Source organism: Lottia gigantea (assembly GCF_000327385.1).
Source record: "Lottia gigantea unplaced genomic scaffold LOTGIsca_89, whole genome shotgun sequence".
NCBI classification, from domain to species: Eukaryota; Metazoa; Mollusca; class Gastropoda; family Lottiidae; genus Lottia; species Lottia gigantea.
The window spans coordinates 726,161-753,728 of NW_008710923.1; the positions used below are offsets into that span (position 1 = coordinate 726,161).

A 27,568-nucleotide genomic window follows, 5' to 3' on the forward strand; every position below is an offset into this window, starting at 1 on the left:
TGACTGCAATAGCCGCTATTCTCATATTGCTGAAGTTGTTAAATGTAGCAATTTGGTTTGATTATACCTACGCCAATACTGTCAATCAGAGCTATTGACAGAAAGTCTATGGAGGGTTGTGATTGGTTGTATTCTCTGACATACAATCCAATCAAATTGCTGCAATCCTTGTTTCATGAACTTAGAACAGTGGCTATTGCTGTCAAGGTAACAGGCAAAGTTATTAATAGCTTTACATTGATCGTTCTATGGCAGATAAGAGTCTTCTGCAAATAATGTATCAGAACCACCTCACACCCTCAATGCCAATGCATGCTATACCAAGGTTCATTCCAATATCAGGAGTAAGAAAGAAGTGGAAGACATTACTGTGGGTGATGTATTCATAATAATCATCACATCTCATTTGTCAAAGTCGTACATAAATAAAACATAATATTTTCACAACTTTTATTTTCTATTTTCTAATCTCAAATTTACCCCTGATGGGTCTAAAAAAAATAAGAATATGGGGACATATTTACTCCTCCCAGAACACTATATATTATCATTTACTGTCTCATATTTCTTAATGAGATGAGGCTTGAACAATCAGTTCTGATGGAGCCTGATAAGTGAGAGCCCTAATAAACACCATAAAAACAGTGAGATTATATCAAGATAAAATATTGGTTAGAAATGCACTTTTATCATCATATTTATCTGAGAAACAATATTTGTGAACATCTGTGTTCCATTCAACATTACAAGAGCATTTCACTTTATTTTTAGGTAGAATAAATAGTAATAGAACCAATACAAACAAGACACATATTGCATTCATTACTACACATTTACATTAGCTATTGTTTTGTCTATTGGACTGATGCAAATTTGTGTGGCACTTATAACATAATAAATGCAATTGCCTCATCACCAAAACATTATGCGTAGTAATTTTAATCAATGACGTTCTTTATTGGCGTCATTATATCAAATAGAAGGTCTCCAATGTAAACAATCATGTCAGTAGTCCCAAACATTGAAACATAAAGAAACAGGCCCTACTTAAATTCATACCAAAGTCTTTGTATCAAAATTAGAACGTCTTGAAAATGTAAATATAAGCAATAAACTGTTACCCTATGGCGGTTATGGTCGTATATCAGGACAAAGTTTGGCTGGAATATTTTGTCCTGATATACGACCATAACCGCCATAGGATAGCAGTTTATTGCTTAATTAAATTACCTGATGAAAAGAAGGTGTACTGTTCATTTTAATTATTTGAATCTGACCTGAATGTCAGAATAAATATTTTTATTGGACTATAATTTTAATCCAATATCATAACAAGACTATAAAAAACAATCAAAGAAAACAAACAACAATAAAATCTCCTGGATTTTCTCTAAAACACCACTTGGATGCTGATCATTCACATTGCACAATAAAACTGATATTCCACTTCTAATGAAGTCATTCCATAGCTTGTGAGGCTAAAAACATGAAGTATCTCTACACCTTATTTCACAGAAGCCTGAACTGCCTGAAGTATGTCTCCTAATATGGAATTTCTATTACTTTGAGAAATCTGAAATGGAAGATTAAAATTTATACAGATGTATTGGTTTTGAAGCAATTTCCTTGGATCCAAAATCTTGCCATATAGACAATCAAAACAGCACTGGTAAATCACAAACCTAAAGGTGCAGGAATCGCTTCAAGCATAATTTAAACCAAGTCAGGTGATTTTCTAAAAAGTTGACCCTAAAAGAGTGAATGCATAATTTTCTGAAAACCTTGATCTTCAGAATGTTAAGATAAGGAGGAATCAAATTTGGAAGTTGTTTCGTTCATACTGCCAATGTTCTCTCTTTGATTGCAAGATATGTTGAAGAACTGTGACAGAAGACTTGAGGAGACATGCTCTATTTAAAGGGCAAAAATTTGCATTTTTTGGAGGTTGATTTGAGCCTTGAATATATGTAAATAGCCTTTAAAAGCTCTTACAGATATAGCACAGCCCCTTCAAATATACCTCAAGCCAGTAATTTCACTTTCTTTCTATAAATCTAGACAAATCAAAAGCCCAAACAAATCTAGATCAAAAGGAACTTACTGTAAAAACCTGTGAATCCTGTCTATGCCTAATCTCTTCTACAAATGGTATAGGTTTACCTTTACAGATAGGTATAGTGGCTAAGACTGTGGTGGTATCATTGTCTAGTATACTTCTTACACACTGTATAAATGTCTGACTAAATAACTCCATTTTACCTATTTCATCTATCACAATCACACATTTCTCATCTTTCTGAGAAAAAAAATTACTCCTTTTACCCCCCTGTTTTATCCACATTTGTTGAAATCTTCAAAAGATAAGATTATGACCCTTAGATATTTTGTGAGCTTTTGAAAATTTGAATAGTGCCAATCAATGTCATCATTGTCACTAATTCCAGTAAAAAGAAAAGTCTAGTAAAACTACTTTACAATAACTTTAAGATTGAAGTCTTGATCATTCGTTAAAATACTTCAGAAAAGTTATGAACTCACCAGATGTAAGGTTGGCAAAGCTATTTGTTCAAATGACTGTAGTTGTACACTATACTGTCCTACTTTATAATCTCTTTTCTTACTGGAGGGTAATCCATCTCCCCCTTCACTGAAATACAGAAGCATAGGAGCATAAGAAGACCTTGGACAATTGTAAGATAACAACATAAGCCTATCGCAGCTAGTCCTTCTTTGTATGTGCACGGAGCACTGCTACTAAAGAATATCCTTCTAAAAGATTGGAAAAGTCTGAGGGTCTAAGCAATACTAGAGATCAAGAACTTGCTTACTAACACTGTCACAGGGAAGTTTTCCAGCTTTAATTTTAATTAAGTAGACAATTAGATGTACAGATGTCAAAAACACACCTTACTCTGGCCAATGGACCTCTCTTGCCATCTAAGGTGACCACATCAAATCCAGTCCTTCTGCCACCTGATCTGATCTCTTCTGTATAAAACCCTTGTACTGATATTCCCTTTGACTTTATGGCATCACAGGCTTTCTGTATCAATGTAGACTTTCCAACACCTAGAAAATGTAATATGTTGTGAGGTTGGATATACATTTAACTTGACAAAATATGAGAAGAAATTGAATTCAACTGGATATGGTACATTCTCTCGGGTCGCATTCTAATCTAGTTAGTAAGCCTATTGAGACTGGACGGCTCAAGAATAGAGGAAGATTAAATAATGCATCATCAATATCATCAGGATAACTAAAAACCATGGTCTGATAGATGTCAGAAATAATACTCAACATATCCATTTACGTCCTTCTGATATTGCTAGGCATATATAAAGCACTAATTAGTTACCTGGTGGGCCTGTCAGAATAATATGACGAGCTGTCATACTTGAATTTCTTTGAGTTTGTCTGATCAAAACTTTATTCTCTCTGACAGTTGACCACCTGCCACACGTGTGACATCAAAACAAATGAAGAGCGCATGCGTCAACAAATAACGGAAGTACAAGGGACTGAACTCTTGTTGTAAATAATTAGTTGTCAAATTATTAAAATGCGTCAATTAATGTAAATTACTGAATTAATCCCGCAATTATGGGTAACTCAGCGATCAAGCAACATATTCAGACTGCTGAGAAGACGGGAACCTGTCAGCTTTGTAAGCTTGGCTTGAAAGAGGTACGTACAAAAGAGAAAACTGACGTTTGTTGAATGATTAGCATTAGATTAGTCCATATAAATAATAATAATAATAATGTATGAATTCAAGTCAAATGTCAGTCAAGACTACTTTATAATTTTCTTGGACAGTGAAAAAGAAATAAACAGATATCAGTTGTACTACAGCAATTATCTCTTACAAAATAATGTTTGATGTAGGTCTATTCAGCTAGAATAAATTGGAAGCTGAAGCCGCTGAAGCAGGCAAATTCAACAGCAGGATGCCTTTAATAAATAGACCAAATGATGATATTAGACATTGTTAATAAGCTTAAAGTTACAATTTATATTATTTCTTTACAGTTTCCTGAAGAGCTTGAAGGTTTACAGAAAAATCTCCGTACATTAGATTTATCAGAAAATAAATTTAATCTTCTTCCTCCGGGTATTGGTAGTTATACCAACCTTAAAACACTGAGTCTTAATCACAATAAATTAGGTAAGTGTTAGACAAGGAGGGAGGGGGCTGAGGCTAACGGTGAATAGGAATGGCTTAACCTCTCCACTTCTTAAAGCCAAGACTAAATATACCTACCGGTACCATGTTTTCATCGACATATTTTCTTAAATTCACAGAGGACTCGTAAGAGTTGGTGTATAAGTAATTATAGTGGCTCTATTTATTGTCTGTGCAAAGTTTTTTTAATTTTTCCCATCATTTTTATGAGAATTGGAATAGCAGCCTCAAAAAAATACTGTTAGTCTTAAAATGTCTTTGCGTTGATAAAAATATAAGCATAAGCAAACATTTTGTCTTCAAAATTTCTTTTTACAGAGGACAATTTTCAGTGAAAATTTGGGTTGAAATTTCTAGGAGAAAAATGTGTTTCTTTTCAATGAATTCTCCAAAAAAATATTCAAAACATTTTAATTAGCTCAGACAATAAATCATGCTGCATATCTGTGTTTTGAATTCACTGTAAGGCCTACTCATCAGGACAGCTTTGTTTGAAATGGGGGTCAACTTTCCAATCCTGAACTTGGAATTCTGGATTAATGCCTGATCAATACAAATAGGCATTAAATGTGGAATAATTGTACCAGGCATACGAAAGAATAATATTTATATTTGTATTTTCAGAAAGTTTTCCTAGTGAATTTGGAAACTTGAAAAAACTAGAAACTTTATCGGCTGATAATAACAGTATTAGAATTTTACCAGCCTCTTTTTCTAATTTAAAACATCTCAGAACATTGAATCTGTCTGGAAATCATTTTAAACAGTTTCCTATGCAGATTTGTAATTTGAATCAACTGGATGTAGTTGATCTATCTAGGAATGCTATCACAACTATACCAAATGATGTTAATACCTTTCAGGGTATTGAATTAAACCTCAATCAAAATCAGGTAAGGAAATCATCCTAGTCTCTTATTAATTAATTAACCTGTCAGTCATCGACAGTGGCCAACATCTCTTCAACATGTGCAAAACGGCTGCAGATTTCTACCTTGTTTTACTGTTGCAGCTAAAACTTGTATTAAGGATCAAAGAAAAATTTATTCAGGATGTCCCTTTTTTTTTTTTTTTGGCTCAATTTATTCCTGATTTCAGGTGTCTACATTACCAGAAGGAATTGCTCAATGTCCAAGACTAAAAGTTATAAGATTGGAAGAAAATTGTTTAGAATTACGAGCATTTACACCCAGAATACTCAAAGAGTCACAGATAGCTTTGTTTGCTATTGAAGGAAATGTATTTGATATGAAAGCATTCCATAATCTTGAGGGTTATGATGAGGTCAGTAATATCTCTTTAAGTATATATGTAGGTAAACCATTTCAATGGTCTAGATGAAGAAAGTCACCTCTAATAGGTCTCTTGCTGTCACTATGGTTTAGATGAGAGGGGAATATAGCCGACATAGGGATGCAGGCTGTGGCATGAGAATTTTTATCACTTTGAAGAGGATTCAAATCCATGGTACCTTATCCCCCAGAAGACCACAATTTAATTCTCTACATATTGATTCGCACACCATATGCTTTAGAATATAATTCAACCATATTTCACCAGCTTCAAGTTACATGATATGGGCATGGTTTATCACTATTTGACAATGTTTTTATCTGTCTTTAGTGAGTGGACTTATACAGAGATCACATCAAAACATGTTGGGTTTTGAAATGTCCTGAATTAAAAAAAAATTCATGTGGTGTAAAAAGAGTGCACCTATTTTGTTTTTTATTTTGTTGCATATTTGTATTAGTTTTGCAATTCTAAAATTTACTGGACTTTAATCCATTACAAAATGTCTTAGAATATCGTTTTATTTGTCTTTTACAGTATATGGAAAGATATACAGCTACCAAGAAAAAATTTAACTGAACAAAGGAAACAGAATTTTGCTTAATTTTCATTAATTTAAATGGTTTTTATATCATACAAACAATTGTAAATATTACCAATGTTATGGAAAACAATTTATGGTTTTATCGAAGATATCTTCTTACTATTAAGGAATGGTTTTAAATGTATTATTCCCCTTTACAAAATCAGAAGATTCCGACTAGTCAAATTTAAATTTTGTATTAGTCATAGATTGACTGGCCTATAAACTACTAGCCTATTGTTTGTAGAGCGTTGGGGACAACATGTGGCTTTGCACATCATGATCTCAATCACTCGATCCACATTTTTACAGGAATTATGTTTACCGAAGTTTACAAAGAAGGGGAAAGTTTGTCTCTTGATTGAATTGTCTTTAAGGACTCATTTATGGTTTAGCATTGGATTGGTAACAGATTTTTCTGTTTTTTGTGATGAAGATTCTTAAAAAAAATATTGACCTATAAAAGGGTCAGATTGAACTATCACATAAAAAAATGCTAATGTCCGTTTAATTGGTTTGATTGATGAACAATCAATCATCAATCTAACAATTTTATTAGATCTAGAATAAGTGGAGTAAGGAAATTATCAAGAGCTTTTTTTATTTTAATTGTCACACATACAAACTGATCAAAATCAAATTCAGTACAGCATAAAACTGTAATTATAGTTCTATATGTACAGCAAAATATTCTATTGAAATGGTCCTAATCAATCTCACTTATTTGTTGGTGGAAAGTTATTGCTTTTGAAACTTGATTGTTGTATGTTATCTATCTGTTTATTCATCCAGCATTATAACCTATTGGTATGTGAACACTCTACATCTTGTATAATAAATTGTACAAATAATCAAATATTAATTTGATATCTTATAATCATCCTATTAAAGATTCAATGTTAATTTTTATAATGGTGTTTTGATTTACTTGAGACATCAGTTGAAGAAGCACTTCATTTACATAATAGAAGCTAAACCAGATACCTGCTTTGCTTTTTGAAAAGTGTTACAGACATGAAGTTTAGGATAGCCAAACAAGTTTTAAGTTGTATTGTCTATATCCCTTCAATTCAAATATTGTGTATTATTTTTATAATATTAAAAGATTTACTACAGACATCAGACAGACTGAGTTTATAATATTAAAAGATTTACTACAGATATCATACAGACTGAGTTTATAATATTAAAAGATTTACCACAGACATCAGACACACTGAGTTTATAATATTAAAAGATTTACTACAGACATGAGACAGACTGAGTTTATAATATTAAAAGATTTACTACAGATATCATACAGACTGAGTTTATAATATTAAAAGATTTACTACAGATATCATACAGACTGAGTTTATAATATTAAAAGATTTACTACAGACATCAGACAGACTGAGTTTATAATATTAAAAGATTTACTACAGACATCAGACAGACTGAGTTTATAATATTAAAAGATTTACTACAGATATCATACAGACTGAGTTTATAAGATTAAAATATTTACTACAGATATCATACAGACTGAGTTTATAATATTAAAAGATTTACTACAGACATCAGACAGACTGAGTTTATAATATTAAAAGATTTACTACAGATATCATACAGACTGAGTTTATAATATTATTAAAAGATTTACCACAGATATCATACAGACTGAGTTTATAATATTAAAAGATTTACTACAGATATCATACAGACTGAGTTTATAATATTAAAAGATTTACTACAGATATCATACAATCTGAGTTTATAATATTAAAAGATTTACTACAGATATCATACAGACTGAGTTTATAATATTAAAAGATTTACCACAGACATCATACAATCTGAGTTTATAATATTAAAAGATTTACTACAGATATCATACACACTGAGTTTATAATATTAAAAGATTTACTACAGACATCAGACAGACTGAGTTTATAATATTAAAAGATTTACTACAGATATCATACAGACTGAGTTTATAATATTAAAAGATTTACTACAGATATCATACACACTGAGTTTATAATATTAAAAGATTTACTACAGATATCATACACACTGAGCTTGTGAATTACCGGAGGACTGAGTTCATCTATATTGATTATATTGATAATTAATTGTTTAATTCATTTAACTATTCAAAATTGTTAATAGTCAAGTCGGCCTCTAACATTACGTTCATAAAAAAAGTTAGTCTGATTACAGATTACCTGCGGGAAGCACTTGGATCGAGTTATTGGATCTGCATTTTAATCAGATTGGTCAGAAGATATAAGTGAAACAATGGTTGTGTATTATTAAATGTAACTTCGTACAACTAAAGACACACATCTTCGAAATTCAAAATCCATCCCACGACAATCGAAGATCTTCTATACAGATACAGAACCAAACTTTGTATACTGTCGATTCTTTTCATTACAATGGCCATACCACTATAACCAAACAATATCCCGTATTCATTTTCATTTGTTTATATTAGTTTGAAAATGAATTTGAAATAAATTCAGGAACAGCTGTCGTATAACTAATATAATGATCAATAGTATTATATACTATATTGGTAGACAAACATAGCTAACCAATATCAACTTGGTTGTATCAGTCTAGTATAGTGTAAATGAGATTTAGGGATCGGATACTTTGTTCCGATACATTTGTACTATTTGGAACCTTTGTATCCTCATATTATAGTGGGTAAGTTCTATAAAATCTCGATATACTTTGACAGTGTGTGTAAAGGTGTTCTCAATCTGTCATTTCCACATACGATTAGCAATTACTTGATACGATATTTCTTCTGGAAGGGAAGTCGAAGTTAATTCTGAAAAGTGACACAGATAGCAGAGACTGAGACTGAGACTGAGCAGAGAATCTGTATTCCTTCAAAATGGGCAAACCACATTTACACAAGGATACAATTTAAAGGAACACCTTCACAGGATTTTTTTTTTGCTCGCAGCTTATTGTCAAAATGTGAGCCTTCAAATCCATGTTTTTCCATTATAATATTATTCACGTTTGAAAGTTAAAAATTCGACTCGAATTTTAGTGAGACTATGCCATATATAGAAAACACATATGTATAGGACAGTGAAATTTCTAGTTTGAGGTATATTTGAAGGGATTATGCGATTTTCTTGCGGTTTAGTACTTCTTAAGACTATTAAAGCACAATAAAGTCCCAAATCAATCCCCGAAAATGCCGACTGTTCCCGTTTAAGACATGTCCACAAAGACTAGCACAACCTTGGCACATTCTACCCACAGAAGACTGTCATTGTACCTAGAACATTCTGTCCACAGAGGTCTGTCATTGTACCTAGAACATTCTGTCCACAGAAGACTGTCATTGTACCTGGAACATTCTGTATACAGAGGTCTGTCATTGTACCTGGAACATTATGTCTACAGAGGTCTGTCATTGTACCTAGAACATTCTGTCCACAGAAGACTGTCATTGTACCTGGAATATTCTGTCTACAGAGGTCTGTCATTGTAACTAGAACATTCTGTCCACAGAAGACTGTCATTGTACCTGGAACATTCTGCCTACAGAGGTCTGTCATTGTACCTGGAACATTCTGTCCACAGAGGTCTGTCATTGTACCTGGAACATTATGTCTACAGAGGTCTGTCATTGTACCTAGAACATTCTGTCCACAGAGGTCTGTCATTGTAACTAGAACATTCTGTCCACAGAAGACTGTCATTGTACCTGGAACATTCTGTCTACAGAGGTCTGTCATTGTAACTAGAACATTCTGTCCACAGAAGACTGTCATTGTACCTGGAACATTCTGTCTACAGAGGTCTGTCATTGTACCTAGAAAATTCTGTCTACAGAGGTCTGTCATTGTACCTAGAACATTCTGTCCACAGAGGTCTGTCATTGTAACTAGAACATTCTGTCCACAGAAGACTGTCATTGTACCTGGAACATTCTGTCTACAGAGGTCTGTCATTGTACCTAGAACATTCTGTCTACAAAGGTCTGTCATTGTAACTAGAACATTCTGTCCACAGAATACTTTCATTGTACCTGGAACATTCTGTCTACAGAATACTTTCATTGTACCTGGAACATTCTGTCTACAGAGGTCTGTCATTGTACCTAGAACATTCTGTCCACAGAAGACTGTCATTGTACCTGGAACATTCTGTCTACAGAGGTCTGTCATTGTAACTAGAACATTCTGTCCACAGAAGACTGTCATTGTACCTGGAACATTCTGTCTACAGAGGTCTGTCATTGTACCTAGAACATTCTGTCTACAGAGGTCTGTCATTGTACCTAGAACATTCTGTCTACAGAGGTCTGTCATTGTAACTAGAACATTCTGTCTACAGAATACTGTCATTGTAACTAGAACATTCTGCCTACAGAGGTCTGTCATTGTACCTAGAACATACTGTCTACAGAAGACTGTCATTGTACCTGGAACATTCTGTCCACAGAAGACTGTCATTGTACCTAGAACATTCTGTCTACAGAAGACTGTCATTGTACCTAGAACATTCTGTCCACAGAAGACTGTCATTGTGACTAAAACAGTATGTCCACAGAAGACTGTCATTGTAACTAGAACATTCGGTCCACAGAAGACTGTCATTGTACCTGGAACATTCTGTCCACAGAGGACTGTCATTGTACCTAGAACATTCTGTCCACAGAAGACTGTCATTGTACCTAGAACATTCTGTCTACAGAAGTCTGTCATTGTACCTAGAACATTCTGTCCACAGAAGACTGCCATTGTACCTGGAACATTCTGTCTACAGAAGACTGTCATTGTACCTGGAACATTCTGTCCACAGAAGACTGTCATTGTACCTGGAACATTCTGTCTACAGAGGTCTGTCATTGTACCTAGAACATTCTACCCACAGAAGACTGTCATTTTACCTAGAACATTCTGTCCACAGAAGACTGTCATTGTAACTAGAACATTTTGTCCACAGAAGACTGTCATTGTACCTAGAACATTCTGTCCATAGAATACTGTCATTGTACCTAGAACATTCTGTCCACAAAGGACTGTCATTGTGCCCAAAATATCCAAGATATAATCTATAACAGGATACTGCCTATTCGTGCAGAAGATATTCTTGTAGGGCTCAATTAAGCCATCAGATTGGCAAAATAAACGCGTGAGTGTTCATCTAAACCATTATTCTGGGCGTGCATTTCCTATGATTCGACCTCGGGCATTGAGTTGAGAAACTCCGGTGGCTTTGCTCACTAAACTTTGCCATTTTTAGTCGGCACTCAGTTTTGTCGAGCTACAACCCTGATTACATCTATTGAAGACCAGGTGTTATAAACGCATAATTGACATAATTGAATGCATTAAAAACATGTATGAACAACATCTGGTATCATAGTTGTCAAATAATTTGATTCATATCACAAAATGTGTATAAGCTTATGTATAGGCAACTGAAAACTGTACAAATTTAGTTTTGATTATATGTAAATAGTCTTCAGAAGAACTAAAATGTACGAAAATCACATAGTTCTATAAATGTCTTTTGTTATATCACAGAGTATGTTAAATGACGAGTCGTCATTTTAACATTCAATCGCGGATAATTCTGGACACACATGGATTTGAAGGCTCAAATTTCGACGGTGAGCTGTGAACACTATTACTGATTGGCTTAGCTGAAAAATTCCCGTTTCTGAGACTTACTTAAGAAGAAGAACAGGTGCGCCATTTTTTTTTTACCAATCATAATAAGATTATTAAAAAATGGCGCACCTGTTCTTTTAAAAAGTGACAGTTTCAAAATTTCAGAATAAAAATTATTTGATTTAAGGTTTTACTTGAGGAAAAGCACTTTTCGGCTTCCCTTGGTACAGTCAGTATGTACCTGTTTCTGCCTCCTCTCCTCACTTACCCACTCTAGACTTGGGTCTGGAAGCGTACTAGCCATAACATTGTTTTTATACAATGCGGATTATATGTGTGTTTTGTTTTTAAGAAATTGCCGAGAGTTCCTGAATGTTAGGCCTACGTTAAGGTGTTCAGAGGTCGAGAACAGACCCGAGGCGGTATCTCGGAGGCACTGACTGAACCTGGTGTAACAATATGAAATATTTGATACCTTTTAAACAACTCTGTCTACTCTTTTTGAGCATAGTTTTTTTTCTAATTTTTCAGATTTGAAAATGTAACCAGAACAGAAGACGAAATTTATATTCCGACATGTATAGTTCCAGTCAAAAACTTTTGATACCCCACCAACAGTCGGAATACTCAGAAGAAGATCCGTATGGTTCCGATGATGAACTTTTCAGTAAGTAGAGATTTATTAGAACCTAGTAGGAGATATTGTAGTAGGTAGAGATATATCTGAACCTAGTAGTAGGTATTGTAGTAGGTAGAGATATATCTGAACCTAGTAGTAGATATTGGAGTAACACAGAGATATATCTGAACCTAGTAATATATATTGTAGTAAGTAGAGATATATCTGAACCTAGTAGTAGATATTGGAGTAACACAGAGATATATCTGAACCTAGTAATATATATTGTAGTAAGTAGAGATATATCTGAACCTAGTAGTAGATATTACAGTAAGTAGAGATATATCTGAACCTAGCAGTAGATATTGTAGTAGGTAGAGATATGTCTGAACCTAGTAGTAGATATTGGAGTAACACAGAGATATATCTGAACCTTGTAATATATATTGTAGTAAGTAGAGATATATCTGAACCTAGTAGTATATATTGTAGTAAATCTGAACCTAGTAGTAGATATTGTAGTAAGTACAGATATATCTGAACCTAGTAGTAGATATTGTAGTAATATAGAGATATATCGGAACCTAGTAGTACATATTGCAGTCAATAGAGGTATATCTGAAACTAGTAGTAGGTATTGAAGTAAGTAGAGATATATCTGAACCTAGTAGTAGATATTTTAGTAATATAGAGATATATCTGAACCTAGTAGTACATATTGCAGTCAATAGAGGTATATCTGGACCTAGTAGTACATATTGCAGTCAATAGAGGTATATCTGAACCTAGTAGTAGATATTGTAGTAGGTAGAGATATATCTGAACCTAGTAGTAGATATTACAGTAGGTAGAGATATATCTGAACCTAGTAGTAGATATTGTAGTAGGTAGAGATATATCTGAACCTAGTAGTAGATATTACAGTAAGTAGAGATATATCTGAACCTAGTAGTAGATATTACAGTAAGTAGAGATATATCTGAACCTTGTAGTAGATATTACAGTAAGTAGAGATATATCTGAACCTAGTAGTAGATATTGTAGTAACATAGAGAGATATCTGAACCTTGTAGTAGATATTACAGTAAGTAGAGATATATCTGAACCTAGTAGTAGATATTACAGTAAGTAGAGATATATCTGAACCTAGTAGTAGATATTGCAGTCAATAGAGATATATCTGAACCTAGTAGTAGATATTGTATTAAGTAGAGATATATCTGAACCTAGTAGTAGATATTACAGTAAGTAGAGATATATCTGAACCTAGTAGTAGATATTGCAGTCAATAGAGATATATCTGAACCTAGTAGTAGATATTACAGTAAGTAGAGATATATCTGAACCTAGTAGTAGATATTGTAGTAAGTAGAGATATATCTGAACCTAGTAGTAGATATTGTAGTAAGTAGAGATATATCTGAACCTAGTAGTATATATTACAGTAAGTGGGGATATATCTGAACCTAGTAGTAGATATTTGAGACTTACAGAGTTGTTTTCAACTATCCCTTTTCTAAACATTTCCTGATATTCAGTCTATGAACGGTTTTATCTTGGAGTGAACATTGTGCCCTCTAAATTCTCAAAATTCATCTCCGAACATCAATATTGCTGTGGCTATTAGGGGCCTTCGTCTGACTCTTGAATTGCCTTTTCGAAATCCATTAGATTGTGGTGGCTTGATATATTTGGCATATTTTCAAGTAGCATCTATCTCTACTGCAAAATGATGACTTTATCACTGGAAGCAGTAATGCGTATAATATAAACCATCAATATGTACATTATGCAATTTCATAGCTTTAGTCTCGATTATCACATTACTTGTCATGTCAAGCGTATTGAGTGTCTGGTCAACCGTGGAAAAACAACAAAGTTTGACAAAAACAGGAAAAAGTTTTTCAAGCGGAACTTACCCATGTCCATAGGCAATTATACAAGATAATATAGTGTTTATTTTAGCTACGTATATCAGATATAAGTAATTTCATAAAACGGTAAACGTGGAAGTTCATGATTTACAAGTTATTACGCTTTTAGTAGCATAAATGCCCTAAACACAATCTGTGTTGAACTGTTGCCAGTGTTGGAAAAATGGTTCAATGGTTGCTATTTAAAGAGAGTTGAAAAGATGTGTATCAGTGATTTGGAGATTAAACTGTTATGATTTGTATACCCTGACATTTTGGTCGTAGTGTTTTTATATTATAAACATCAATTGTATATGCATTAGGAGAGTTTAATCAATTCAAATTAGACCAGTTACAACTATAGACCTATATCATACTTTATGAATAAAATAGTTTAATACTGTTTATCACTATTAAACTATGAGGAATATATGACTGATTCTAAAGTTGAAGAAGGGGTTATGATATCTCCCCTCCGTAAGTTGAGATCACGAATAATGGCTGATGGATACAAGTATAAAATGTTGAAGGAAATGTCATTTGAGGAGGAACAACATGGAGAAGGTAAATTCAACGCCAACAGTTGTCATTTTTAGAGAAATAAAGAAACAATGATATTTTGCAAAAGCAACAACTTAGGTTCACGAAGATTCTGCCAAACCTTTGATCATTGATCTATCCTGGATTATCAATACCTAGGCTATGTAGGCTACAGCGGTGTCCCAACTGGATATATGAGTGAAGATGACTTATTTAAGGTCATCACTCTTTTACATGCTGACCGAAATTAGAAACCATTCCAATTCTGAGGCTCTTACCTCACCGACTGTGCTAAAACTTGTCCTATGGAGGATAAAACAGCCCTGAACATCTGAAAGTCAGGAGGGGGGATGTGGATGGTGGATATGAAGTATTTTGGGTATGTTTCAGTCGTAGGAATTAAAATATTGAACTGGACATGGGCATCATAATATTTACGATAACAACTGATCGAGCTCAATTTCAGCCATTTGTAGGCCTTATAGCCGACATTTTATGATTCTTTCCCATTCCTGTTTTCAGGTCGCTTAGACAGAAATTCTAGAAATAGAAGGAAGAATATCACATGTTGTTATTGTTTTTGGTTTATTATTCTGATATCTGTTATATTATTATTACTTAGTATGTTATTGTATCAACAGTATTATACAAAAGGCGTAAGTATTTAATTTATTTTGGCGAGTCAGGTAGATGCTAGTTACATGATGTAGGTCGTGGTTCTATGCTAACATTGAGAGAGATACTACCTCCAGATTTTTTTTAACTGTTTCGTCCTGTCAGTGATGCACGTCAGAGGGGTTAATGAACAAAGCGTCTGGTTGTTCATATTGGAGAATTAACAGAGGCCCAATGTGCTACAGGCTGCGCAGGTTAAAGATTCTTTGACAGTTCTGAAAAGAGCATGGCAATTCCTGTTCTCATTAGGTGCAGAAAAACTGCATTTTATTTTATTTCATTTGAATATACTGATGACTACACGTTATGACTTCATGATACTGATAGTGGGTATGTTATGATAATGCTGAAGGGAAACTTTGTGATAGAGTTTTAGTAGAGATAGTAGTTTTTTACTGGGTACATTGGAGACTGTCATTTAATATATTAGGAAGTAGGCAAAAGACTGTTTCCTAACCCTATTACATATAGAAATAAATATTGTTTATACAAAATATTTAATCAATTATGGAATTTGATATTCGACAATCGCAATTTTAAATTCATAGGGCCAATCAATTATTTTACCCTGTCCTTACCATGACAGTGGAGTCTACAACAATTGTGGTAGTTATAGGAATCTTTCTTTCCACAGAAGTGCAGAAAGGATGAAAAAACTCCCATGTTATTTGTATTTCTAGGTCTGTCTGACACCACAATGTGTTGTGAACAGTGCTGAGATTGCTTCAAAAATGAACCTGACAGTTGATCCATGTGATGATTTTTATGAATATTCATGTGGAACATGGTTATCAGAGGCAGTTATCCCCCCTGATAAGAGCACCTACAGTATGTTTGTTAAAATCACTGAAGCTAATACACAAGTTATTCATAAGGTATGGATTAATTTTATATGACAAAACTTTCTTGTAAGGAAGGTTAACATCAACTAAAAATATTATTATGGACTGGTTAAAATTAGATAACAATTTCGTTTTTTGAAAACAATGAAGAATTTGGGATACCGAAACCCTAAGAGGCTATCATGTTTCTCAAAAATTTTTTCTGTCCTGCAATTTGTTATCTAATCAAGAAACTGGCCGTGTCTGAAGGCTTTGATTGGTTGAAAATAAAGTGATTAGAAAGGGGCTGTGGTAAAAAACTTCATAGATTAATATTGAGACAAAAAATATCAGAAAACGAAAAAAGAATAAGTTAGATTGCTACTTACTAAAAGTAATAAAATCATAATAGTGATGCAATTGTTTGTTTATGTTTGTAATTCTACTATTTCTTAAACACATCTCCATATTTCAGACATTGGTAGAAGAAAGTGAATTGAAATCAGAAGCTATAGATAAAGCTAGGGTATATTATAAGTCCTGTATGAATACTAATGTTATAGAAGATAAAGGTGTAGAACCTATATTTAAAGTAAGATCATTAGATTTTTTATTTTGATACAGCACTATCAGGTTGAATTGCTCTTTTGACATACTTTATCATAAGATGTGCTGTTAAAATCCCACTCCACTTAATGTTTGATGACGTCGCTAATCGCAAAATATTAGTGAAATCATCAAACACTTAGTTTTAGTAGATTTGCAAGAACCACAGACGTCTGATTGAAACTTTGAATGCTGCAAATTGATGATATCAGTGTCCATATACACATACAATTTTAACACCTCTTTAAAATCCTTTCTAATGTTTTCTCAATCCTTATTCTTTATGCTGCAGAAGATGTTTTTTTGGAAATGTGAATTAAAATCCACTATTTGGGTATGAGCTAAACTTTTATTTCAGTTGATCAAAGAACTGGGATCATGGACAATAAGCAGTAATGAAATATCTGGACAGTGGGATAGATCCAAGTGGGATTTGACTAAGATTTTAAGTATAATGGCATCCTATTATAAAACTCCATTGATTGGTATCAGTCCAACAAGAGATAATAAAGATAATACAAGATATCTGTTATATGTGAGTGGTCATTTCTTTGTTATATCTTACAAGTTAACTATTGCGCATGAGAATTTCAAAGTAAACAAAGCAATATTAACTTAAATATATCCAATCAAAAGGTAGAAAAAATGCAATTGACCTCGCTTGTATATCTGTAGATGGAACTGGGATATGCAAAGTTATTTACACCAAAAGAAAGTCCAAATTTTGGTTCTGTTTGTGTTATTAATAGGACAGATCAGATGTAGCTGGCTTTTTACTTTTCCATTTGGCCCTTGATAAATTGCAGAACGCAAAAAAAAAGATTTTTGGTCCCAGACTGTAACGGATCAGCAATTTGTCCAGTGGAAACACACTAAAGCTAACTTAAAGCTGGCTCTTTCCCTCACAGGAAACAGTTAATATCTACATATTAGACTGAATATTTCAAATGACATTTCATATAATGTTACTTTCAGTTTGACCAAGCAGGTTTGACTCTGGATAATAGAGATGAATATTTTAGCAACAACACGAAGTTGAAGGAAGGATACATAGAATTCTTCCAGGAATATGTTAAATTACTTGGAGTCAAAGACAATGTAACTGCCAAAATTGAAGAAATTTATAATTTTGAGAAAAAACTAGCTGAGGTGAAGTTTTTGAAACTTTTTAATGAGATTAATAATTACTGATATCAATCATCATACCTTAGATGAAAGTGATTGTAAAGGCAATATATAATTGAAATTACGAAAACAACAGGTCAAGGGGAAAATTCAGCAACATTAATTACTCTTATGTGCATATAAAAGTGCCAAAAAAATACAAATCAGGTACTCATAAAAAAAAAAGCAAATGACGTTTTCTGCAACATATAGATAGAAATTAATGAGGAACCATGTTTTGTTTATCTGTAACCTTAGAGTACACCCTACTGATTCTATGTTCGCCTAAATTTGTCCAAAGCCCTTAAGACCAAGAAATAAATGTGAAATGGCCTATTGAACATATATCGATTAATTCTTGATTTATGATAGATTTTTACTCCAAAAGAGAAAAGGATTGATGTAGAGAAAACTTACAACAAGATTAAGATTAAAGATTTACAGAATATATTAAATAATGAAGTAAGTAAGATCTCTTTGTCCAACCACCCTGGAATCACTTTTTATCTTCCATGTGAAAAATATTGATTTATAATGGATGGCACTTGATTGGTCAGTTCTGAACATGTCTCGCCTTTTCCAATTCTGGCTTTAATCGAACGGTACGGAACCGAATGTATAACATTCAAAATTCTACTTTTCTCTCAGCCAATTAAAATTCTTAACTAAAGTCATATCAGATGAATTCAATGATTAAAAAAGTTTAATTTTTCTCTCAGGTAGACATTATAAAAATTCTTAAAGATGGAATGAATGTAAGTGTTACCTCGGAAACTGAAATATTGGTACCGTTTCCTGATTATTTTAAAAATTTAACTCTCTTATTACAAGCAACAGATAACGAGTAAGAATATATATTTATTCATTTCTTTACTTTAATTTTGGGGACATGCTGTTGCTCACTGAGTTAGTGAGTTGCAATCTTGAGGTCATTTATACTGTGGCGTTGATCAAATGGCGTTGTGGGTTATAATCTTAATCAGTGTGTGAAATCTGGTGACCTTGAATATGATTTCTTTCCTCTTTATTTGACCCATTTATTATTATTTTTCATTGATTTTTTTTTTCATTATTAATTTATTTATTTATTTGATTTGTATTCATTCATTTTTTTTATTTATTTGATTTCTTTCTTTCTTAATTTCTTTCTTTCTTGTATCCTAGTATGTTTTATTTAATTTCTTTTTGTTTGAGTGTTATTTTGTTTTAGATTTACTACAATCAGCATAAGTTACCACAATACAGTGAGCTAATAAATGGAAAGATAAACATTACACAATATAATCTTATATTGCTGTTTTATATTTCAGAACCATAGCTAATTATTTAGTGTGGTCATTTATTCAAATGTTTCTTGGTTACCTGCCAAATGATTTTGTAAGAGTGGGGTTAATTTTAGACTCTATCGAACTTGGTATCAATGATGTCAGCCCAAGATGGCACCGGTGTGTGCAGAAAGCTTCACAAAAATTTGGATTTGCCGTCAGTGCCTTATTTGTATCAGAACGATTTTCCAAAGAAAGCAGAGCAGAAGTAAGAATTTAAAAAAAAGATTTGTCTGAAACTCAGAAGTATTCTTTGTCTTCGGTCTAAAACTACACAGAAACTTGCATATGAAAGAATGCCTTTAAAAACAAAACAAAGTTATTGATCATTCTTACTTTGGTCTGCCTCATGGGTTAAGTTCCCTAATCCTCTTATAAATGAGAAACGTACAACTTTCAATCACTAGTTTGCGACATCAGCATTAACTTGCTATCTACAAACCAACCAACCGTTCTATCATGTGACATCATTAGTAAAAGGTTCAAGTAAAGAGGCACGCATCAAAAGAGCAAGGCATTGTTTTGTACATCACAGAGGTAGATTTAACTTTATGGAAACCACTGAGTGATGCTGAATGACAATATGTAAGAGTTTAAAATGCTATCAGATGCTCCAGAAGTCTGAGTGATTCTGCAAAGCTTAATTGTTAAGTATGGCAACAGGGTCATTTTAGTATACATTTAAACAAAATCAACATTTTCCAGGTTGAAGAAATATTAAACAATATTAAAGAAGCTTTGATTGAAGATATTGAAGGATCTGATTGGATGGATAAAGAGACTGCTAACAAGGCTATTGAGAAGGCCCGAGCTGTGAAAAATATGATAGGATTCCCCGACTGGATCTTACAGCCTGAACGTCTGAATGAATATTATCAAAAGGTTAGTATATATTTGATTAAATAATCACTGTTAAAATAGTGCTAAATACATCAATTGTAGAGCGATATAGAAATACCACTGTTAAAATAGTGCCCAATACATTAATTGTAGAGCGATATTGAAATACCACTGTTAAAATAGTGCTCAATACATTAATTGTAGAGTGATATAGAAATAACACTGTTAAAATAGTGCTCATTACATCAATTGTAGAGCGATATTGAAATACCACTGTTAAAATAGGGCCCAATACATCAATTGTAGAGTGATATAGAAATACCTCTGTTAAAATAGTGCTAAATACAACAATTGTAGAGCGATATAGAAATACCTCTGTTAAAATAGTGCTCAATACATCAATTGTAGAGCGATATAGAAATACCACTGTTAAATTAGTGCCCAATACATCAATTGTAGAGTGATATAGAAACACCACTGTTAAAATAGTGCTAAATACATCAATTGTAGAGCGATATAGAAATACCACTGTTATAATAGTGCTCAATACATCAATTGTAGAGTGATATAGAAATACCTCTGTTAAAATAGTGCTCAATACATCAATTGTAGAGTGATATAGAAACACCACTGTTAAAATAGTGCTAAATACATCAATTGTAGAGCGATATAGAAATACCACTGTTTAAATAGTGCTCAATACATCAATTGTAGAGCGATATAGAAATGCCACTGTTAAAATAGTGCTAAATACATCAATTGTAGAGTGATATATAAATATCACTGTTAAAATAGTGCTAAATACATCAATTGTAGAGTGATATAGAAATACCACTGTTAAATTAGTGCCCAATACATCAATTGTAGAGTGATATAGAAATACCACTGTTAAATTAGTGCCCAATACATCAATTGTAGAGTGATATAGAAATACCACTGTTAAATTAGTGCCCAATACATCAATTGTAGAGTGATATAGAAATACCACTGTTAAATTAGCGCCCAATACATCAATTGTAGAGTGATATAGAAATACAACTGTTAAATTAGTGCCCAATACATCAATTGTAGAGTGATATAGAAATACAACTGTTAAATTAGTGCCCAATACATCAATTGTAGAGTGATATAGAAATACCATTGTTAAAATAGTGCTCATATATAGAAATTAAAACAGAAAGTTTCATGAGTTTCACGCTGTATTTAGGTACCAGCATAAACTCTGAGTAACAATATTTCTATTTGTTCATTAAGATCAAGGCAATATACACCAAAACAATATTACATTGATATTAATGTCTTTGTTTTTTTTCATTTTTAGGTTTCTATGGTAGAAAATGAATTTTTAGAAAATTATCTGAGATTAAGAAAATTCAGTTTACAGCAGGATATGGAGTATCTTCATAAGAAACCTGACCCTCTAGAGTAAGTCTTTACGATCAGCTGGGAAATTATTCTTGAAAACTTAACTAAGATAAAATACAAATTTTAAGAAATACAATAATCTGATTAGATAATAAGACTTAATTTAAAATGGATTTTAGTGTTCAACCAATCAGATGACTAAAATATCATCTTAAGTTTTGGAGGCCCCTGATCAAATAAAGATCTGAATGTCTGGTTTTGAATATTTTTTCTGGGTGACTCCACTAGCCATCCATGATCTAACAAAATTGTTATGCACCTCACTTTCTGGGTAATATGATATTCAACCAAGATTTCTATATGGGAGGAATGTGTGATAGTTTGTTGGTGTGGTCTGGTGAAACTTTCATTTCGTTTTTTATTAGCTTTTATCTTTAATATAATCACTTCAGTTAAGGTCTAACCACATCCCTCTTGAAGGTTCATCAAATTAACCTTTTGACCTTTTGATAACTGAAGTGGCTATGTTAAAAATAAAAGCTAATAAAGAAACAGAACAAAAGTTTGGTCTAATTTGAATTAGACTGCTGTCTATCTTGCATGTTCCAATGTTGATTCAATCAGTTGTTTTATTTCAGATGGGACATGTTTCCTAGTGATGTGAATGCTTATTATGATGCTTCAAATAATGTTATTGTTTTTCCTGCTGGTATTCTGCAGCCGCCATTTTATGATCCAGATATGCCAGTGTAAGCTTTTTGATTTTGATTCTTTTAACCAAAATATTATTGAGAATAACATATGATTGTACGTGAGACCTATATGAATTCTTACTTGTACTTTTTATAGTGTTATAGCTTCTTTAACAATTAATATCAAGTCAATTAAAAAAGAAGATTCCGACATATCAAGGAAAGCATCTGTCATTGTCGTTGAGGTGGATTGGATTGGCTAACTTTTAAATTGTTTTGCCTTTAGATGAACTATAAAAAACTAACCTACAGACTTCAAGTAAAAGAAATATTTTGCAACAGAGGCAACATCCTTTCTATATATAGCACAAAGTTTAACGTCTTTATTAGCCTAAACAAAGGGTGTGGATAATTCGGATTCATATTCCATTTTGTGTGCCAAACTATAGACTAACTGTTTGTATATAATTAATAATTTGATTACAGGTCTGTTAAATATGGTTCTGTTGGTATGATAATTGGTCATGAGTTAACACACGGCTTTGATAGTCAAGGTAAATAAATCATATTATTCATATTTCTAATATCTAGTGGCAGCTGCAGAACTTTTGATTGGAGGAGGGCCACTACCAAATTTACTTCCAATTCATTCTATTAATGGGGGTGAGGTAAACAAATTTTGGAAAATAAAAGCTCAAATTGTCTGCAATTTGATGCCCTCTGGCCCCCATTTGGAGCCACCACTGCTAATATTACTCCTTTCTTTGAACCAGTAACACCTGACCAATGTCTATTTTTCAATATTCTTTTGTTTGTTACTTGATAAAATGTATGAATATGTCGCAAAGCTAAAAAATCTCGTCCCCAAACTTCAGCATCCATTTTTTTTCAGGACGGAAATATGATGTTCATGGAAACCTGAGCAATTGGTGGTCGGAAGCGTCTGCTAAAAAATTCCAAGAGAAAGCCAAATGTATGGAAGATCAATATGGGAATTATGATATTAATGAAACCAAAGTAAGAAATTAATTTAGATGCATTATGCAAAGTTTAACTAGATTCCAGATGAATCCATATTTCTGAAATTTCATAAATGGATTATATAGAGACTTTCAAAACTTTATGTGTATAGGGGAAATTGATAGCAATGGTTTGCACCATTCCAATATTTAGTCAGACATCAGGTTGTTGCAATGCCAAATTCAAGAAGTATCATATCAAAGGACATATCATTGGGTTTTAACGTTTGAATCTGAATGCTGTCTGCATGGATATCAGCCCCGTCGTTAGGGTGTGGTCCATGGGGGCTGGGCCCCAGCAAGTGAGAATTAAGCACCAGCAAAACCTTCTTTAGTTCAGCAGAGATTGATTCATTTACAGTGACTTTGTACAAAATCAAAAAGATAAAGATTTAGATACGTTTTTGGCAGCTCAAAATTGTCAGAGATGAGTTTTCTGGGCCTTTCATTCAAAATACAAAATCTGAGCCCCAGCACCAATTCATTCCTGGTGACAGGTCTGATGGATATGTAAAATAACTAGTGAATTATTTCAGCTAAATGGTATCTATACCCTAACCGAGAATATAGCAGATAATGGTGGATTAAAGCTAGCTCTATCAGCATATAGAATATCAGGTATTCAAGAGGAAATACAACTACCTGGTTTAAAAATGGATACTTTACAACAGTTTTTTATGGGATTTGTTCAGGTAAGGGCTTCAACCAAATAATTCTCCACAACTGTTAAATTGTCAATATAGTGTGCAGGCATGTTTAATGCACACACACACACCAAGTCATGTCAGCATCTTGTGTTCTATAGCACAGTGGATTATATCATTGGTTCTTAACATGATGTCATTTGCTTGTTTATGTCAAGCAATTGGTGGTTGTGGGTTTCGATTTCGAACAGTCTGGTGACCTTTCAAGTCTTCACTCACTTTTTGAGTTGACCCAGCCGTAAATGGGTACAAATCATCAAGGAAAGAGGTTTGGCCCAGTACCCGCTGGTAGAAAGGATCTTTGACTGTGAAAGTTCTTTGTCTCAATAAAGCACAAAAACAGATATATCAATACAACCAACTTTATTTTTTTCTTTTCAGCCCTGGTGTTCCAAGTCTCGTCCACAAACATATAAAATGGATATTCAGACCGATTCACATTCGATAAAAAGATTTAGGTAAGGAAAAAGTTGAACCAGAAATAAATTACATTTCATCAGGTTTCAAAGATGAAATAGGAACTCAAGATTTTGATAAACATAAGTGAATCTAACATGAAAATAGGCTCAAATAAAGTTGGCCAGTGATGGTAGGAAAGCTAAATGAATTGATTAATACCTAAGGCATGGTTTTGAGCTTGTGGATCCAATGTAGTTCTGTGTTCTATGGTATACATCTATGGTATGAAAATATGGACCAGGTTGGACCAGGTTGGAGAATTAAATTCTATTTTGATAGGTAGTATTCATTTTAGATGTTTGACAAATACCAGCTGATAGATAGATTCTTAGAACGGAAGTTAAAAACGTTTAAAAAAATTTCTTTTTAAATTTTTCTGTTTCAGAGTTATTGGTTCCGTATCCAACCATCCAGAGTTTGGAAAAGCTTTCAAATGTAGAAAAAATGCACCAATGAATCCAGAATTAAAATGCTCAGTCTGGTGATCTCATTTTTGTTAGTTCATCTACAGTGACTGCAAAAAATCAACTTTAAATCTTGCTCAATACTATCTTTTTTTGAAATTTTATTTAAACTTAATAATGAATCTCATAAAACTCATTTAAAATAAATGTCTTCCTGTTAATATATTACCAATCAAAATTTCAAGGTTTAAATGCTTCCTGGATGACATCCGTCAAATCATATTATCAGTAGAAGATTAATGCTTTTTCTATGAAATTAAAAAAGTGGTATATAGACCTAGTGCTTCCATATTTATCCTTTCTGTCCAAAATAAGTAACTATGCAATTTAACTTTTTATATTCAAATGATCAAATATTAATGAATATTCCTTTTCTGTTTCCAATTTTAAAATGTTGTCATTCTGTTAAAATGTGATATAACTAACATTCCTGCAAATGATAATATTTTACCCACAATCATAACATCCATTGACTATGAGAATCAATGAGGACAAGTGAAAACTCTCTTAACCCACATATTTGAAAAGTCCCTACAGAATCACTTTATTATTATCTGCAGAACAATTACTCTTACCATTATCAACAAGGTTGGATATAATATGACAGGCAACAGGCAACATCCCTAATTTTAATATGAGCTCCTCCAATAATACATATACAGCAGTCATATTAACAGAAAGTATGCATGTGTGGAAGAGTTCATTAGAAAATTTAAGGGTGTAAAAAATTTTGACTGGCTCACTATATGTAGTCTTTGAAATATTTCCTTTTGAAAGGCAATCAAATTGAAATGTATATGGGTTGTGTAAATATGTAGAAAATAAAGTTTATTATGCTATTTGACCTTAAACTTGAGGGGTATTGTATATTAAAATAGTTATATTATGTTGCAAGCTAATGAACAATGAATCTCTGTTAAAATTTAAAACTGAATTGTCCATGTTTTTCCACTTTGATTTAACTCCACTTGCCTTACACGATCTGGCGAAATTGTTATACTTCTCCTGTTCTGGGAAATTTAATGTTCAACCAATCAAATGCTCTTTTAAATTATTTCCTGACTATATGCCAGACCAATTTTTAAAAAAATTGTGACTGATTTATATCAATTACTTCAACCTGTTATTGAACATAGTTCGAAGAATAATTTTGTCAGATCAAGGATGGCAAATGCAGAAAAACATAAAAGGAAATTTTTCAGTTTAGGTGTCATCACAAAGAGACCATTATGAATCTCAAATCTTACAATTGTTCACTAACTAAGACGATGTGTTTTAACTGATACTCTATGACATACCTGCATTCAAAAGGTTACTCATACATAAAATCATTTTATTATGATCATTATCAAGATATAATTATAGAATCTGTTCAATTTTTTGTGATCCTTTATTATTTTGTTTTTTGTTTTTATTATATTTTTAAAGAGAAAAAGTTGTGTTTATTTATCGAGTCTGTGTGTGCATTCCTTAATCAATTTCATGGAATCTGCTAAGCTCACATTTGTTTAGTACCTTGGTAGAACAAACACTGCAAATATCTGTTCTCTCAGCTTCACCTCTATTCTCATTGAGGTCTTCCCCTAAAAATTTAATTTTAAAGAGACAATTAGGCCATAGTCTTACGCCATGGTTCCAAAGCTTTTTGAATTTTTCCTTTGTTATACCCTCGCTGACAGACCCTACCCTCTCCTCTATCATAACCATAATATTACAACTGGATTCGTAGCATTGTTTGCAAGACAAAAATTTCTATGAGCCTTTTTGAGTACTCGCTGAGGTTCTCTCGGGTACCCCGAGGTTCAGAGGTTCTTTATATTACCCCATTGTCCATTCAGGATCCTCAATTTCGATTACCCCTTCTCCTTATAATGCCTTACTTAGCCTGATTAAATAGAACGATTTGAAATTATAATTTTCACAAAATTTTATGCTCGTCTACAAAGCGCCCCATTGCCCCCAAATATTTCAATATTACCCCTGCCCTAGGTGGTAATAGTGTATATGACATAGCCTAAATGTCTTGGTTGCACTTTCAGTACAGGTTACAATTAAACGTAGGCCTGCTAATTTCTCATAGTTACAGTCAAGGACATTATAATATTGGTATTTCAAAATAATAAGGTTTTATTTTTTCTTCATTTTTTTTTATACAGCTTAGACATACACCTGTAATGGATTTTACTACATACATCACATTTTAAGGTTTTGTATTATTCTCAAAGAATTCCTAAAACTTACATCCTTAATAATATCATTCATTAAATGTCTTTGTCAAAGGCCTAAAAATAAACTGTCCCTGCACGATTTCTTAATATCAATCTTTATTTACTCTTTATTTGTAATCATTGCCAAGCAGCCAAGTAGTAATATTAAAGGCCAATCGCAAGTATGATCAAAGGGACAAAACTCTTTTTAAGAATCCAGTTTCTAAAGTCAGACTACAGCTAGGCTGAATCAGGATAACTATTCAGTTGTTTATTTCATACGTCGCAAGTTTCAACAAAGCGCTGTCTTAATTTCATTTGATCATTTAAAAGTGTATCTACAACATTTTATGTCCAGAGCTCGACAAATAAGTAATTTTACCCTGAGTTTACATTTACAAATTTCTGGCTGGTTGTTCAAGTCTTCATTAATATAAATACTTCCGGATTGGATTGACAAACA

The 27,568-nt window shown here is 32.8% G+C and overlaps 5 protein-coding genes across 5 annotated transcripts; 3 read left to right on the forward strand and 2 right to left on the reverse strand.

Annotated features, from left to right (window-relative positions):
* Nucleotides 1–1,392: 1,392 nt before the first annotated feature.
* LOTGIDRAFT_223139 (hypothetical protein) lies at nt 1,393–3,451 on the reverse strand. Its single transcript, XM_009068102.1, has 5 exons — nt 3,359–3,451; nt 2,907–3,069; nt 2,539–2,647; nt 2,102–2,296; nt 1,393–1,573 (listed from the first exon to the last, which is right to left on the reverse strand). The coding sequence occupies exons 1-5, from the start codon at nt 3,393–3,395 to the stop codon at nt 1,505–1,507; spliced, it is 573 nt and encodes a 190-aa protein (XP_009066350.1). The 5' UTR covers nt 3,396–3,451; the 3' UTR covers nt 1,393–1,504.
* A 76-nt stretch (nt 3,452–3,527) lies between these two features.
* On the forward strand, nt 3,528–6,116 carry LOTGIDRAFT_197802 (hypothetical protein). The gene is made up of 5 exons (XM_009068103.1): nt 3,528–3,687; nt 4,033–4,168; nt 4,811–5,079; nt 5,285–5,470; nt 6,017–6,116. Exons 1-5 carry the CDS (start codon nt 3,604–3,606, stop codon nt 6,056–6,058), a joined length of 717 nt encoding a protein of 238 aa, XP_009066351.1. The 5' UTR covers nt 3,528–3,603; the 3' UTR covers nt 6,059–6,116.
* Nucleotides 6,117–9,319: 3,203 nt separating this feature from the next.
* LOTGIDRAFT_134265 (hypothetical protein) lies at nt 9,320–9,880 on the reverse strand (the record flags this gene model as incomplete). Its single annotated transcript, XM_009068104.1, has 1 exon — nt 9,320–9,880. One exon carries the CDS (start codon nt 9,878–9,880, stop codon nt 9,320–9,322), a length of 561 nt encoding a protein of 186 aa, XP_009066352.1.
* A 118-nt stretch (nt 9,881–9,998) lies between these two features.
* LOTGIDRAFT_134192 (hypothetical protein) lies at nt 9,999–11,057 on the forward strand (the record flags this gene model as incomplete). The annotated part of the gene is made up of 1 exon (XM_009068105.1): nt 9,999–11,057. A coding segment is annotated over one exon (1,059 nt), but the record flags the coding sequence as incomplete, so codon positions are not given.
* Nucleotides 11,058–14,203: 3,146 nt separating this feature from the next.
* On the forward strand, nt 14,204–24,919 carry LOTGIDRAFT_223145 (hypothetical protein; the record flags this gene model as incomplete). The annotated part of the gene is made up of 17 exons (XM_009068106.1): nt 14,204–14,788; nt 15,287–15,420; nt 16,120–16,314; nt 16,736–16,852; nt 17,225–17,401; nt 17,842–18,015; nt 18,403–18,496; nt 18,754–18,874; nt 19,341–19,563; nt 20,061–20,237; nt 21,517–21,620; nt 22,199–22,309; nt 22,739–22,806; nt 23,145–23,269; nt 23,808–23,963; nt 24,357–24,433; nt 24,820–24,919. The coding sequence occupies exons 1-17, from the start codon at nt 14,656–14,658 to the stop codon at nt 24,917–24,919; spliced, it is 2,286 nt and encodes a 761-aa protein (XP_009066354.1). The 5' UTR covers nt 14,204–14,655.
* Nucleotides 24,920–27,568: the final 2,649 nt, after the last annotated feature.

Coding starts and splice junctions, on each gene's coding strand:
- LOTGIDRAFT_223139 (XM_009068102.1), bottom strand. CDS start 3,395: ATGACAGCTCGTCATATTATTCTGACAGGCCCACCAG. Junction 2,648..2,906: donor GGTCCATTGGCCAGAGTAAG/GTGTGTTTTTGA, acceptor TCTGTATTTCAG/TGAAGGGGGAGATGGATTAC. Junction 2,297..2,538: donor CTTTGCCAACCTTACATCTG/GTGAGTTCATAA, acceptor TTTTTTTCTCAG/AAAGATGAGAAATGTGTGAT.
- LOTGIDRAFT_197802 (XM_009068103.1), top strand. CDS start 3,604: ATGGGTAACTCAGCGATCAAGCAACATATTCAGACTGCTGAGAAGACG. Junction 4,169..4,810: donor TCTTAATCACAATAAATTAG/GTAAGTGTTAGA, acceptor TTGTATTTTCAG/AAAGTTTTCCTAGTGAATTT. Junction 5,471..6,016: donor ATCTTGAGGGTTATGATGAG/GTCAGTAATATC, acceptor TGTCTTTTACAG/TATATGGAAAGATATACAGC.